At 43.3% G+C, this 15,979-nt stretch overlaps 1 protein-coding gene across 1 annotated transcript; it reads left to right on the plus strand.

Moving 5' to 3' along the window:
* The first annotated feature begins 425 nt into the window (after positions 1–425).
* LOC139533194 (neuronal acetylcholine receptor subunit alpha-10-like) lies at positions 426–12,892 on the plus strand. The gene is made up of 6 exons (XM_071331334.1): positions 426–1,103; positions 7,468–7,613; positions 7,780–7,934; positions 9,475–9,721; positions 10,086–10,371; positions 11,212–12,892. The coding sequence occupies exons 1-6, from the start codon at positions 1,043–1,045 to the stop codon at positions 12,066–12,068; spliced, it is 1,752 nt and encodes a 583-aa protein (XP_071187435.1). The 5' UTR covers positions 426–1,042; the 3' UTR covers positions 12,069–12,892.
* Positions 12,893–15,979: the final 3,087 nt, after the last annotated feature.

The following is a 15,979-nucleotide window of genomic DNA, read 5'->3' on the forward strand; positions in this document are numbered from 1 at the left end:
TTTTGTTTTTAAATAGGTTTAATGCATTTTTATAATGCTTGATTTTCTGAAGATGTTACTTGCATACGTTATAACAATGAACTGGGTTGCTGAGTGAACCATGCGTGTTAATAGACTGAATCAGATGTGTTAATTAGGCTACTTGCTGCGTGTACACAGTACAAGCAACTTTTGGCTACCATTACATTGAAATCTGACAAGTGGCTCACCTTCGGTTCAATTATTCACATCACCTGCCCTTCCTCACTGATGTATTTAAAAATAAAACTTGTGTTACCATTTGCCAACGCCTCAAGGTAGGCTACGCACCATCACTTTGCTCGTCAGAGTTGCTTCAAATGAATGGGCAATGGCCACTTTCCTTGATGTTACAGGAGTCACGGAGTCAGTGCCGGTCAGATATGATGAATCAATTAAATGTATTTATTTAGCACTTTTTACATCAGCTGATGTCACAAAGTGCTTATACAGAAACCCAGTCTAAAGCCCCTAAGAGCAAGCAATGCAGATGTAGAAGCACGGTGGCCAGGAAAAACTCCATAGAAAGGAGGAACCAGGCTCTGAGGGGTGGCCAGTCCTCTTCTGACTGCGTCAGCTTACATGGCCATTAAGGCTAGATCGTTCTCCAAGATGTTGAAACGTTCATAGATAACCAGCAGGGTCAAATAATAATCACAGTGATTATAAAGGGTGCAACAGTCTGCACCTCAAGAGGTTTCAAACCTATTTATAGTATCGCATGTACTTCTAAGTGTGCACATTATATACAAGCATGTGTTCTGTTGCAACATGTTTGTCGCTCACCACAGCTCGGGAGAAAAAAAACCCGATGCAACTGGACACAGCAGCAGCCCATCCATAATCAGGTCTGTGTGCGCAGCTGTCTCTTCGCGGCGCGTTTCAGTAGTGCGCTAAAATCGATAGATACGGCAAATAATCTTTCAATCGCTTTGGGACGATATCGCAGATGTAGGTGACTATTTTGCTCCTCTTCTGCCTGCTGGATCAAACAAATAGCGGCACATTGTGCCAGTTCAAAACCATGCATCTATGGAGCTTATTTCCTATGTTGCTGTTCTTCCTCGGTGTAAGTTTTCTTCCAGGTACGTGCTCTTTGTTGCTTAACTAACTGACAACATGAATTGCATTACAGAGAAGGTTCTGATTGCTTATCCATGGCTTAATTCAGTTTCAAATACTGAATAGACTTTGAGGGCAAATTTCCTCACTAGTCAGTCGGTAGACTAACTTACAGTAAGTAGGCTATTTCATGTTTTCCCAGTGTTATGAAATGCCACCTACAGTATAGTGACCTAACTGACCTCACATTGAAAATGTGGCAGACTAGCTATGTTCACATTGGATGATGAATTAATGTATAAGCTATCCCTCACAGATTTATTTAGAGGCAAAGGTGGACAGGATATAATGGCATGCATGGACTACACAGTCTGGGTTGGTGATTTCAGGATGAGAATTTAGGTGTTTTATCCCACTGGAATGGAAATAAGGAATTAACCTGATATTACTTGATGGGCTACCATGTCATAGTGCCTGACCCTATTGGTGTTATTGCTGGTTTCACTCGTCACAAAGCTGTGGAGATTATGGTGTGTTTATTAATTAATACCTGATTGCTGTACTCGTGGCAAGCTGTTCCTCTCATCATTAATTTATCTATCACTCTCTCTCTTTTCCATATCATCCCTTGTTAATCCTAACCATCTGGTGCTTAAACCTGCAGTGAGAGTGTGTTCTGACATGACCACTGGGCTGAAAGAGAAGACACACACATAAAGAGATTAGATCAGATGAGAGAATTACACTGTTGTCTGGACACGTGATATCTGCCACTATCAACAGGTTAATGCTATCATCCCTGTGACCTCTGACCCAGACTCATGCCTGGTCATGCACATACTGACAGGAGACAGAAGAGAGGATATGAATGAAGGGGAAAAAAGAGAGGAAGAGGAGAACTGAGAAGATGACAGGGTCTGGACTCTATGGTCAAAGACTTCCGTATCAATACATTGCCCATAAGAAATTAAAACCAATAGTCTCAAGGACTTTGATAGTTGCTCTTCCTGTTTAAAAATAATTGGTAGCCTCAATTTGTAAGAATCAATATCACTAATGTTGCTTTCCAGGAAAGAAGAGGGAGTGGACAAAGGGAGGTAAAACGAAAGAAGAGGAGAGAGGGAGGGGACAAGGAGTGGTAAAGGGAGAGGAGAAGGGAGAGAGGAAGGGGACAAGGAGTGGTAAAGGGAGAGGAGAAGGGAGAGAGGAAGGGGACAAGGAGTGGTAAAGGGAGAGGAGAGGGAGAGAGGAAGGGGACAAGGAGTGGTAAAGGGAGAGGAGAGGGAGAGAGGAAGGGGACAAGGAGTGGTAAAGGGAGAGGAGAGGGAGAGAGGAAGGGGACAAGGAGTGGTAAAGGGAGAGGAGAGGGAAAGAGGGAGGGGACAAGGAGTGGTAAAGGGAGAGGAAAGGGAAAGAGGGAGGGGACAAGGAGTGGTGAAGGGAGGGGACAAGGAGTGGTAAAGGGAAAGGAGAGGAGAGAGGGAGGGGACAAGGAGTGGTAAAGGGAGAGGAGAGGGAGAGAGGAAGGGGACAAGGAGTGGTAAAGGGAAAGGAGAGGAGAGAGGGAGGGGACAAGGAGTGGTAAAGGGAGAGGAGAGGGAAAGAGGGAGGGGACAAGGAGTGGTGAAGGGAGGGGACAAGGAGTGGTAAAGGGAAAGGAGAGGAGAGAGGGAGGGGACAAGGAGTGGTAAAGGGAGAGGAGAGGGAGAGAGTCGAAGAGGACGAGGTAGATGTAGAGGGGGAGAGGAGAGAGAGAGAAAAATAGTGTTGTGTTTACGTGAGAGACCTTTCCTCTGACCTTCTTGTGTGTAAATAATGAGTGTTTACTATTCCCTACAGCGTACACCCAGAGAGAGGCTACAGGGACTTCCTTCACCCTTGTTCATTAATAATGAATCATCAGGACATCCCTGGGCTCGCGCACACACACCCACAGTATGGATCCTAAATTGTTGGCATCTTGTTCTGATTATGTTGTACATTTTCAATCTCTTCACACAGAGGATAGAATAGAGATATTAGGGTCGGGGTCAAATTCAGTAAAAGGTTAAACAAAATAAAATGTAAAAATTGGCAGTATCACTTTAAATGATAAGCGTGTATGTGACCTAGGATTAAGGTTAGGTTTAAAATTAGGGTTAGTGATTAAATTTTTTATTTGTGGTTAGAAAGCGTTTAAATTCTATGACCAGATGGTGATGACCCAGAGTTAGTGTAGATGAGGTCCGTGCTTCTGAAACTACCGTTAGAGTTGATGCCAGAGTGCTCTCTGCCTTCAAGGAGTGGCTGGTGGGTGTGCGTGTCAGTGTGTGTGTGTGTGTGTCCAGATGCTAGAGGAGAGAGGGTACAGTGAAGGGCATGAGCGGGATTATAGCAAATAATCCCACAATGCCTCTGGCAGGGTAGGAGTACATGCTTTGACGCTTCACTGCCTCATGGCATGATGGGACAGATAATCAAACCTGGCCCTGTCAGTCTAACAATACACACTCAGATAGTTCTTCTTATTCCAGGACTAGTCTTTATCTATATCTGGGAAACGAGCCAATACAGTGTAATTTCTACTCTTATGTATGTTTTGTTATGCTCTACAGTAGGCCTACATGTGTTTGTGCATGTGTGTGCTAGTTGGTACATACATTTGGGTTTCTCCATGTGTATGTTCCCTCTCATGTCCTTGTGTTGTGTGCACTTTGGGCAATACAGTAGGTAGTTAGACAAGTGTCTGCCAGTTGGCATGTGATGGTCCGTTAGCACCAGGGCACTTAGATTAATGCTGGAGAAAAACGCTGACTAAACTCACACCTCATGAACCCACCAAACAACTGAACCTGCTTTTCTAGAGATAGAGAGAGAGAAGGATGGAGGGAGAGAGATAGAGGTGGAGAGTGCGTAACTGAGAGAAAGAGCGAAGGAGAGAATGAGACGGAAAGGTGAGTACAGTGGCAGAGAGAGAGAACACATGAGAGGGATAGAAACAATTGGCACAGAGTGAAAGAAGAAACAATGAGGAGAACGAGGAACTAAAGAACAGATTAGTAAACCTGCTGTTCCACTAGGAGCTGAGAGAGAGAGAGAGAGAGCGCGCTGTGGCCCAGTGAATGTAGTAGTGGGACAGCAGCCCTCTGCAGTGTGGCTGCAGCACTTTATACTGGCACAGAGATGGATGGATGGATGCTGAGCTGGACTGAGAGAGAATGGGGCTATGACAGCCAGTGAGCTGCTGATGGGGTGCTGACTGAACTCAGAAGCAGATAAACATGTAAATGGACCACTCTGTGTGCCGTACACATTATTACACAGAACAAAAATAGGACAGCACTTATTTGTATTGTCGCCAAACATTTAGGGTATAAGACCTTCTTCAGTGTGCATAGGAGGCAACGGCAACAATACAGGACACACGCAGTTGTACAGACAAAAGGTTGTAGTTCAACCCCAATAACGCTGCAATTAGATTGGTCTCATCGTTCCCATTCATTTGGATTTGAGGTATAGAGATTTTCCTGAATGTGTGATTTACACAGAAGATGGTATGGAATAATGAGTGGACTTTAGATCACTTTTGAAGTATGACAACATCTGACAAAGATTGATTTAGTGGTGAACTATCTCTTTAACTTAAGGCAAACAGACGCATCTGGTCAGCTTACATGCAACGTAGCTCTACCCAGAGCCAACCTTCAATCCTTAACACTGCTGCTTATTTACTGTGTGACGTGACCAGGGAAAACTGTGGAACCTAGTCATAATGGGCTACAACTAGGACACAGAGTTGTTGTCTAGTTATGGGCTCGGGGATAGGGGTTGAGGTTATGGGATGAATGCCTGGTTCACAGATGTGGTTGGTGCTGTAACCAAGTCCTCTTGTTGGTTGACATGCAATACATGGTGTATGTACAGGATATTACTGAAGCTCTATGAGAGTCATTCACACATGTACAGTACTGCAGATGGGTAATCAAGACCACACCAAGTCTGTTATTCTAACTAAATTTTCTTAAAAAAAAATTCTTTCTCTCTCTCAATTTTTTTTCTTTCTCTCTCTCTCTCTCTCTCTCTCTCTCTCTCTCTCTCTCTCTCTCTCTCTCTCTCTCTCTCTCAATTCAATTCAATTCAATGGGCTTTATTGGCATGGGAAACATATGTTTACATTGCCAGAGCAAATTAAATAGATAATAAACAAAAGTGAAATGAACAGTAAACATTACACTCACAAAAGTTCCAAAGGGTGTACAGTGTAGTAACAATGTGCAAATAGTTGAAGGACAAAAGGGGAAATAAACATAAATATAGGATGTATTTACAAAGATTTTTCTTCACTGTTTGCCCTTTTCTTGTGGCAACAGGTCACAAATATTACTGCTGTGATGGCACACTGTGGTATTTCACCCAATAGATATGGGAGTTTATCAAAATTGGATTTGTTTTCTAATTCTTTGTGGGTCTGTGTAATCTGAGGGAAATATGTGTCTCTAATGTGGGAGGAGATTAGGAAGTGCAGTTCAGTTTAACCTGTCTTCTCTTGAGATCCAGGTCTGCCTATGGCGGCCTCTCAATAGCAAGGCTTTGGTCACCGAGTCTGTACATAGTCAAAGCTTTCCTTAATTTTGGGTCAGTCACAGTGGTCAGGTATTCTGCCACTGTGTAATCTCTGTAAGGGCCAAATAGCATTCTAGTTTGCTCTGTATTTTTGTTAAGTCTTTCCAATGTGTCAAGTAATTATATCTTTGTTTTCTCATGATTTGGTTGAGCCTAATTGTGTTACTGTCCTGGGACTCTGTTTGTGCTTGTGAACAGAGCCCCAGGACCAGCTTGCTTAGATGACTCTTCTCCAGGTTAATCTCTCTGTAGGTGATGGCTTTGTTATGGAAGGTTTGGGAATCACTTCCTTTTAGGTGGTTGTTGAATTTAATCGATTTGTATAATTAGCGGATATCGGCCTAATTCTGCTCTGCATGCATTATTTGGTGTTTTACGTTCTACATGGAGGATATTCTTGCAGAATTCTGCTTGCAGAGTCTCAAGTTGGTGTTTTTCCCATCTCTCTCACTCTATCTCACACACACACACACACACACACACACACACACACACACACACACACACACACACACACACACACACACACACACACACACACACACACACACACACACACACACACACACACACACACTGCTTTGTTACATGTACAGACACACACACACACACACACATGCATTGTTTGAGATTGAGTGTCTATAATGTTTGGCAGTAGTAAGTGTAGAGGCACTGAGTGTGTTTAACTTTCTGCAGTAGTAGTGGCACACGGGGCGTGCCTGTGCTGCGCTGTGCTGTCTGCAGTAGGAAGTGAATGGACAGGGATTTAGCAGTTCTAGATGGACACACTATCTCATTTACTGTTTGTAATTAACTTTCCGCTTATCTGCCTCTGTCCCCCTCTCCTTCTCCTCTCCCCCTCTCTTTCCTTCTCTCTCATATATCCAGCGTTTCTCTCCAGTGCGTTGAGTAATTAACTCCTTCCCTCCATTGCTTCAACCCTTTCTCTCTTTCCTCCCCTCACGCTAAAGTCACCCCTAATCTTTTTGTCCTTTTCACCTCTGTTTACTTCTCCCTGTTAATCTCTCTAACATTTCCCCTTTCTCTGTCTCCATCTCCCTTGTCACTTTCTCTCTCACCCTCAGTCTGTCTGTCAAATTTAATTTCTAAATAATAAATAATTAACATAAGGTTTATAAACATGAGTGTTGCCATTGTTTGTGTGTTTCTTGCCAAACCAAATTCCAAACATTAAGGGCCCTCAAGAAGCTGGCCCAAACCCCTACAGGAACTCTTTCAAGAAAGGCTTGAGAGACTGCAGGACTATCCCACCAGTTCCATCAATGCAGCGATTAGGGGAAAACATCTGGAGCAGGGATTCTGCCAGTGACCCTGCAGTTAAAGGGCAACCGCACAAAAGGGCAATACCTTAAATGTGCCTACATATAGGAAGAAGCCTAACCAAAAGTTACTTTAACATTATCAAATGTAATGACTGTAGTGAGTCATGCATAAGGGACCAGACAGACACGTAGAGCTAGCTTTGTGATCAGCTTATCAAATTACGACATCATTAAGTGGTTTCCAAGGTCGCTCTTAGGTTAATCGAGCTGGGATACTGCAGAGCCAATTTTTCCCATTCCTTTGAGAAACTGAGACTTGGATTTGAATATTGAATAATATAATCTCTCTCTCTCTCTCTCTCTCTCTCTCTCTCTCTCTCTCTCTCTCTCTCTCTCTCTCTCTCTCTCTCTCTCTCTCTCTCTCTCTCTCTCTCTCTCTCTCTCTCTCTCTCTCTCGCTCTCGCTCTCGCTCTCTCTCTCTCTCTCTCTGTGTGTGTGGCAGTGAGTCTTGGTGCTCATGGGAGGTATGCTCAGAAGTTGCTGACTGATTTGTTCGCTAACTACACCAACGCTCTGAGACCAGTGGAGGACACGGACCACATCATCAATGTCACACTGCAGATCACCCTCTCACAGATAATCGACATGGTAAACACACAAACACATGCACAAGGTCACCATGATGACCCCACATCACATGCACACCTCAGCCTCCTCTGATACTACCATTTCTGTATGTTTTCATTACCTGTAATCATTGGACCTGTGTGTTTCAGTACTTGTTGTCTCTTTACCTGTGTGTGTTTTTCTGTAGGATGAGCGTAACCAGATCCTGACCACGTACCTGTGGATCCGGCAGGTGTGGACGGACGCCTACCTCACTTGGAAGAAGGAGGACTACGATGGTCTCGATACCATCCGTATACCTAGTAGTTATGTATGGAGGCCTGATATTGTCCTATATAACAAGTAGGCCTGGCTGGTATTGAGACACATCGGTTCTCCCTGCACGGGTTTGTTGTCCTCTTCCTCATACTCCTCTTCTTCACCCTCATCGTCAAATATCTGTTGTGTTGCCATGGACACAAGCTGGACACCCTAAAAGCCGTTACTCACGGGGTGTCCAGGCAACCAGTCTACTTCTGATGCTCATCACAGTGTATTGGAGCAGGACTTTCTTGTTGTTGCACCATGACTAGTGCCAGGGTTTGTCTTGGTTAGGCTACGTGGTCAGAAAAATCTCTTGCCACTTGTTATGATTTATGGCTACATACAGCCTTTCAAGTTTTTCGTTGCTGCAATGTGCCAATTCAACATTGACAGTGTTTCTAGCCAGAATCAAGTCTTAATCAATAACGCAGTAGATACCAGCCCTGTCCCACCAATGGACCCTGGCCCACAGTTGGGAAACACTCTCCAAAAACAACTGTAAAACTGCACACTAGAAAATAGGGACAACTGACCTTGACATCTATTTATTTTTCATTTTTTAACCTGAAATGAAAAATAAATAGAACTAAAGACAAGGTTGGTCGCCTGTCTTTTCTAGTATGCGGTTTTTAAACTTGTTTTTGGATGCTAGTTGTTCCTACCTAATCCAGCACCCGGACCTAGATGCACAGGATTGTCTCATATATATTTTTTTTGCACCGGGAAACACTGTATTAGCGGAATAATCTAGCTCTTCATTCTTTCACAGTCTTGTTATGTTTTAATCTCCCTTTGTTGTTATTACAACTGAATCAGTAATCCTTTTACAACAGGCTAGACTAGGAGCATTTCTACATCCTTTTTCCTGGAAATATCTGGACAGGTCTGAGGGTTGTGTGTTACATGAGACTCACAATAATCCCATACCTAAACTAACACTTTATATGCTTAATTACCAAATCCCTGTTGGAGGACGATTGATAGTAGGGGGATGCCACAGAATGCAGATTCAGTTCCTAAGCTTTGGTTTCTGAGAAGTTTCAAACTTTTAGGGTCATGACTATTAAAGTTCTAAGCTCAGTCCAGTCCCTGTGATGAAGGTCAGAAGTGTAGTGAGATTTCTGAGTGTAGAAGTGGGCTCTGAGAGGAGGGCTCCACCCCTGCTCTCCCCACTCTCCTTGCGCACCGGCAATCATCTTTCAATCATCCTGCCTGACCGTCATCACATCCTTTGTCTCTCTGTGAGACACTCCATGCCCATCTTCCTTCCCTCCATTTCTGCCCTCTGTCCTTTCCCAGTCACTCCTCTAAAGAGTCTTTAGTGACTTGACGGTATCTATTGTAGATAAGAACAAATTTTCTATGCTTTTAATTGCCTTCTTTGTTCACCAATGAATTCCTCACACACTCTGCCTCTTCTCCCTCTCTTCCTTCCTCCCTCCGTCTCTCCTCCTCCCACCATCACTGTCCTCCTTCTCCCCCCTCTATCCTCCCTCCCTACATACTCCTCCTTTTCCCTTCAATCTCCCCTCTCACTCATACACTTTCCCTTCCTCTCGCCTTGCTCTCCTCCTCTCAGTGCTGATGACCAGTTCGCCAGCTCCATGGAGACCAATGTGGTGATCCGTAACGATGGACAGATCATGTGGGACCAGCCGGCCATCACTAAGAGCTCGTGCTCAGTGGATGTGTCCTTCTTCCCGTTTGATGCCCAGCAGTGTCGCCTAACCTTCGGCTCCTGGACACACAACGGCAACCAGATGGACCTGGTCAACGCCCTGGACAGTGCTGACCTGGCCGACTTCGTGGCCAATGTAGAGTGGGAGGTCAGATTTATTAGTTAATTTAGACATTTTTTTAATCCTTTATCTATAGCAGTGCTTTTGCTGATATTTGTATGGGCAAAGCCTGATATGTATTCCCTATTTGCACTTTATTGATTGAAAACACTTTTGCATTTATAAGACTCTCTTATCTAGTTGTTTCCATAGTTTCTATTCAACGATGCACAATGCATGTATTTTATTTGTTCATTGGATAGGATAGAGAGAGATAGGAGGAGTGTGCTGAAAGAGCATTGGATTGGATTTGAACCCATGCTGGCAGAGGTTCAAAGTATCAGTGTTCTTAGACCGCTAGATCACCGCAGGCCATTCATTTCTATTCTATTCCATGCTATCCTAACTATAGGTACTGGGCATGCCAGCCAAGAAGAACGTGATCCTGTACGGCTGCTGCTCGGACCCCTATCCAGACATCACCTACACCCTGCACCTGAAACGCAGGGCATCCTTCTACATCTTTAACCTGCTCATCCCTTGTATGATGATCTCCTTCCTGGCCCCGCTGGGCTTCTACCTGCCAGCTGACTCTGGGGAGAAAGTGTCCCTGGGGGTCACCGTGCTGCTGGCCCTGACCGTGTTTCAGCTGCTAGTGGCAGAGAGCATGCCACCCTCGGAGAACGTACCACTCATAGGTGTGAGAAGGGGGTGAGAGAAGGGGGTGGGGGTGTTACAGTGAGAGATGAGTAGAGAGAGAGTGCCATGAGTACAGCAATCAGAGAATATATACTCTCCTCTGGGCTTTTGAGGCCATTTTATCTCCTTCTCCGACACTAACTGAGACTGACCAGCTCTCCTCAGAGACTTTTGTAGGTCTTCTCCCATAAACTCACAGGCAGAGATGCTTAGTAAATATTTAATGGGTCTTACTCAGCACAACATCCTCATACAGCCTCTCTCTGCTGCTAAATTGAATTGCCTGTCTACTGTATAGATGAGATGTGATACAGAGCAGGGAGACCTTGTGAATACTGAAGAAGCATATTTTGTATGTTTATTCAGTATATTATTCCATATTTTATTGTGAAATAGTATAGGGACAAGCAAAAAGTGCTTATGCATTTTGAATCAACATTGGGATGCAGGCAGAGTAAAACAAAAGTGAAGTAGGAATTTTTGCAATAGTATTTCAATACATTTGTTTTTTACATTTTCAACAAAGAAGGTATCAGCAAAGTAATAAATTGTGTTGGTGTTTGTGGGATAATGTCGATGTAATGGTACAGAGGCCAGTCGATAGTGGCTGTCCAGATAATTTAATGTGCCGCAATCACAATTCGATAACCTATACTCTGTCTTCCCTCTGTGGAGCAATTATGCTTGTCTGTCTATTTAACACTGTCTAGAATCCTGAAGGAAGTGATATTATGTAAGTCAATGTACACCATTACATTGAATAATGATGATTATGTTTGAATGTGTGAGAGTTGTTATACATGGAATTGACTGTATTGCTGATCACTACTTCCCCACAGGCAAGTACTACATTGCTACCATGACGATGATCACTGCGTCGACCGCCCTGACCATCTTCATCATGAACATCCATCACTGTGGTCCGGAGGCGCGTCCCGTCCCTGAGTGGGCCCGCCGCTTCATCCTGCACTACCTGGCGCGGATCTGCTTTGTCTATGAGGTGGGAGAGAACTGCTTCACCGGCACCCCCAAGAAAAAGGCCCCGCCCGAGCTCCCACCTGACCACAATATCAACCCCCAAACCAGAAGTACGAACTGGGATGTGAATGGGGAGTCCTTGGGAGGCATGGGAGGGATGGGTGGAGAGGAAGGGGTTGGCGTGGGCGTAAAAACACAGAAAGAGGAGGGGGATAGACTGGATGTGAAAAGAGGCTCATACCAAACCTTTGAGCCCAGTTGGTGGAAAGACGACCTGTTTGTGAGTATAGATGCTGGAGAGGAGGAGGAGGGAGCAGCAGGAGGTGAGAAAGAAGGAGTAGGAGAGGCAGAAAGAGAGAAGGGTTTCAGAGGAGAAAGTGGGTACATGGGAGGAGCAGTGGCGGCAGAAAGAGGCAAAGGTGGAGGAGGAGAGAGAGGCTGTGTGGGAGGAGGTGGAGAAAGAAGGAAAGGATCATTAGGAGGCGCAGAGGCTAGGGTTAGGAGGGAGGTGGTGGTGAGGGCCCAGTGTGTGTGTCAGCACCAAGCGCTATGCAGGAACATCGAGTACATCGCCAGCTGCTACCACGACCAGCGCTCCACCCAGAGACGTACGGGTGAGTGGAGGAAGGTGGCCAAGGTTATGGACCGACTCTTCATGTGGCTCTTCTTCATCATGGTCTTCCTCATGAGCCTCCTCATCATGGGCAAGGCTGTCTGAGCACGTGCAGAGAGAAGAGGGAGAAGGCTCCGGGTACAAGTTACCCTTAGGCACAGATCTAGGATCAGATCATACCCTTCCCAAATACTGACCCTAACCATTAAGGGGGATCCCAAACAGACCTTAGCTCAGTTTCTAATGGCAACTTTATCCTACTCCGAGGGGTAGTAGCGGCCAACTAAACCATTCACAGAGTTTACCACAGGAGATACTGTGTATGTGGAAATGTGTTTTTGTACCTAGTGTACTAGCTGTTTATGTTCCAAGGCTGTGATGAAGAGGATTAATTGGAGGATAATCTCTTGATACAGAGGTGGGCAACTTGGCAGTTCCTCTGTATCATCACCATACATATGTTTTCTACGTGGATCTAAAGTATTTGTAGAGGAGACAGGAACACACTTAATCTGTGGAATGGAGCCAAAGCATATCTTCTGCCACTCTGAGACTATTATCAACACACACATGCAAACAATCAATCAACTAAATGTATATATAAAGCCCTGTTTACATCAGCATTTGTCACAAAGTGGTCATACAGAAACCCGGCCTAAGACCCAAAAGAGCAAGCAATGCAGATATAGAATCACGGTGTCTAGGTAAAACTACCTAGAAAGGCAGAACCTAGGAAGAAACCGAGAGAGGTACAGTCCTCTTCTTCACGCACGCACGCGCACACACACGCGCACGCGCACACACGCACACACACACACACACACACACACACACACACACACACACACACACACACACACACACACACACACACACACACACACACACACACACACACACACACACACACACACACACACACACACACAGTCTTGTACAGCTAGTCTTGTAGGGACACACAATTCAGTCCCATTTTAAATCCTATTTTCCCTAAACCTTAACCTAACCCTAACCCAAAATCCTAACCTTTACACTAGCCCTAAACCTAACCCTAGCTCCTAAACCTAACCCTAAAACTAACCCTAGCTCCTAACCTTAACACTAATTCTAACCTTAACCCTAAACCCCCTAGAAATAGCATTTGACCTCGTGGGGACTAACTAAATGTCCCTAATTGGTCAAATTTTGGTTAGTTTACTATTCTTCTTTAACAAGAATAGTTAAACACGTCCCCACACACACACACACACGCTCTTCTTTTTGTATTAATATAATTTTACCTTTCTCTGTCCTTTTACTGTATGTGAAGAATCCAGTACACTCCATATGGACTGTGTCATTGGACAATTGTGTTTTAAGTGTACTTCTCAGGCCTGCCAGTCACTGCATGGGAATCACAGCACTTTATAAGTGCACACTTTCTTTTAGTGCTCACTTGACACTTTTGAAGACTTGATGTGTAGATACAGTATAGTATGACAATGTTAAAATAATAGGTATGGGCCATGCTTAAGAACAATGCATCTGATGTTTATCACTTGTCTTGTACCATAAAGAAGTATCCAAAATTCATAGCAGCAAATGTGCAACCACGCCATTAAATGTATTGAATATTTCATACTTTTCAAAACCCTCTGACTTTTCCCACTTTGTAAGCCCAGGTAAACATTTCAGTGAGCCATGAATGGGAAAGGAATACTGTTATGCACTCATACATTCCAGTTGTGAGGAATAGGACAGGATACATGGAAGAGAACCAGCGTGAAGCTAAATTAGGACATGTAGTAGTGTAATCCAATAACCCTTTAACATCATTAGAGCTTTGTGAATTAATTGGAAAAAGCAATTTAATCTTAACTTTAAAACCATTCGGAGAGTTCTGGGTAATCTCCCTTAGACACTAATCCTGTTTACGATGACAACCGTTCACATACACTCCCAAACTACACACACTGTTGAAAACAGGGTTTTCATAGAATTAATTCAGATGACGACTCTTTGAACCGGACCGCTTAAAATAGTAGTCTATTGACGCACCTGTGCATCAATCTAATGAAAATAATACAAAAATCCCCATCAGATCTGTCAGATTAAGATAGGGATATCAGTTTTTTGAATGGGTTGCGTCTCAATCCACCACATCTGCCTTTGTTGCCCTTCTGCATCAGGGCAACAGTGGCAGATCTACAGCGCTGTTTGTCAGACCAGGAGATGAAAATCGATCTTCTCACAAAATGTCTGTAGTGTCCGAACAGTGGCCTACTAATTAATATGACCCCTCAATGGAAAGAACACGATGGTGTTCTCTGTTTTGCTCTATGACCCCCACAAGTGTCACGGGACTCGTCTGAAGGTAACCCATACAAATGAATGAAAGTATGGAGGTAGTTTTGTACCAATAAAAATAAGGGGTTAAAAACAGTACCTTCAGAAAGTATTGACACCCTTTGACTTTTTCCACATTTTGTTGTGTTACAGCCTGAATTTAAAATGGATTCAATTTAAATTTTTCTCATTGGCCTACTCATAATACACCATAATGTCAAAGTGGAATCATGATTTTTGAAATGTTTACAAATTCATTAAAAATGAAAAGCTGAAATGTCTTGAGTCAATAAGTATTCAACCCCTTTGTCATGGCAAGCCTTAATAAGTTAAGAAGTAAAACATTTCTTAACAAGTCACATAATAAGTTGCATGTACTCACTGTGCAATAATAGTGTTTAACATGATTTTTGAATGACTACCTCATCTTTATACCCCACACATACAAAATACCAGGGAGGTTTTCCAATGTCTCGCAAAGGGCACCTATTGGTAGATGCGTAAAAATAAAAAAGCAGACATTGAATATCACTTTGAGTATGGGGAAGTTATTAATTACACGTTGTATGGTGTATTAATTCACCTAGTCACTACAAAGATACAGGCATCCTTCCTAACTCACTTGCCGGAGAGGAAGGAACCCACTCAACATTGTAGTCACTCCAAAATACTAACCTAGTTAACAGAGTGAAAAGAAGGAAGCCTGTAACGAATACAAACAATTCCAAAACATGCATCCTGTTTGCAACAAGGCACTAAAGTAATTCTGCAAAAAAAATTGGCAAAGCAATTAACTTTTTGTCCTGAATACAAAGTGTGTTCGGTGCAAATCCAATACAACACATTACTGAGTACCATTCTCCATATTTTTAAGCATAGTGATGGCTGCTTCATGTTATGAATATGCTTGTAATCATTAAGGACTGGGGAGTTTTTCAGGATAAAGAAGAAACGGAATGGAGCTAAGCACAGGTAAAATCCTAGAGGAAAACCTGGTTCAGTCTGCTTTCCACCAGATACTGGGTGATGATTTCACCTTTCAGCAGGACAATAACCTAAAACACATGGCTAAATCTACACTGTAGTTGCTTACCAAGAAGACAGTGAATGTTCCTGAGTGACCGAGTTACAGTTTTGACTTAAATCTGATTGAAAATCTATGGCAAGACTTGAAAATGGCTGTCAAGCAATGATCAACAACCAATTTGACAGAGCTTGAATAATTAAAATTCTAACATGTATTGACTCTGGGGTGTGAATACTTATGTAAATGAGATCTCTGTATTTAATTTTCAATACATTTGCAAAAACAAAAATGTGTTTTCAATTTGTCATTATGGGGTGTTGTGTCTATATTTAATACATGTTGAATTCAGGCTGTAACATAACAAAATGTGGAATAAGTCAAGGGATATGAATACTTTATGTGGCCAAAACAACAAGAACAATTACTGAGCTTTCTTATAGCTACTAGATATAGGACAGACACTTCAAAATCTTATTCCATATGATTTATTTTTTGACTGTCTTTTTTTGCCATTTACTAATGTGTTATTCAATGTTATTCATGTTCCTGCACAGCGTCTCGGAGGTGGTTAAGGATGAGCTTGCTGCTCGGGAGTTAACCACCGATCTTGACTCCCTCATCGCTTTGACCATCTGCATCGATGGGCGACTGCGGGAATGACGGA

This window comes from Salvelinus alpinus, chromosome 1, assembly GCF_045679555.1.
Source record: "Salvelinus alpinus chromosome 1, SLU_Salpinus.1, whole genome shotgun sequence".
In the NCBI taxonomy this organism is placed as follows: Eukaryota; Metazoa; Chordata; class Actinopteri; order Salmoniformes; family Salmonidae; genus Salvelinus; species Salvelinus alpinus.

Excerpts from the sequence above, each read along its gene's own strand:
- LOC139533194 (XM_071331334.1), top strand. The coding sequence starts at position 1,043 with ATGCATCTATGGAGCTTATTTCCTATGTTGCTGTTCTTCCTCGGTGTA. Across the intron at positions 7,614-7,779 it reads TCTCACAGATAATCGACATG|GATGAGCGTAACCAGATCCT; the intron begins GTAAACACACAA and ends GTTTTTCTGTAG. Across the intron at positions 10,372-11,211 it reads GGAGAACGTACCACTCATAG|GCAAGTACTACATTGCTACC; the intron begins GTGTGAGAAGGG and ends ACTTCCCCACAG.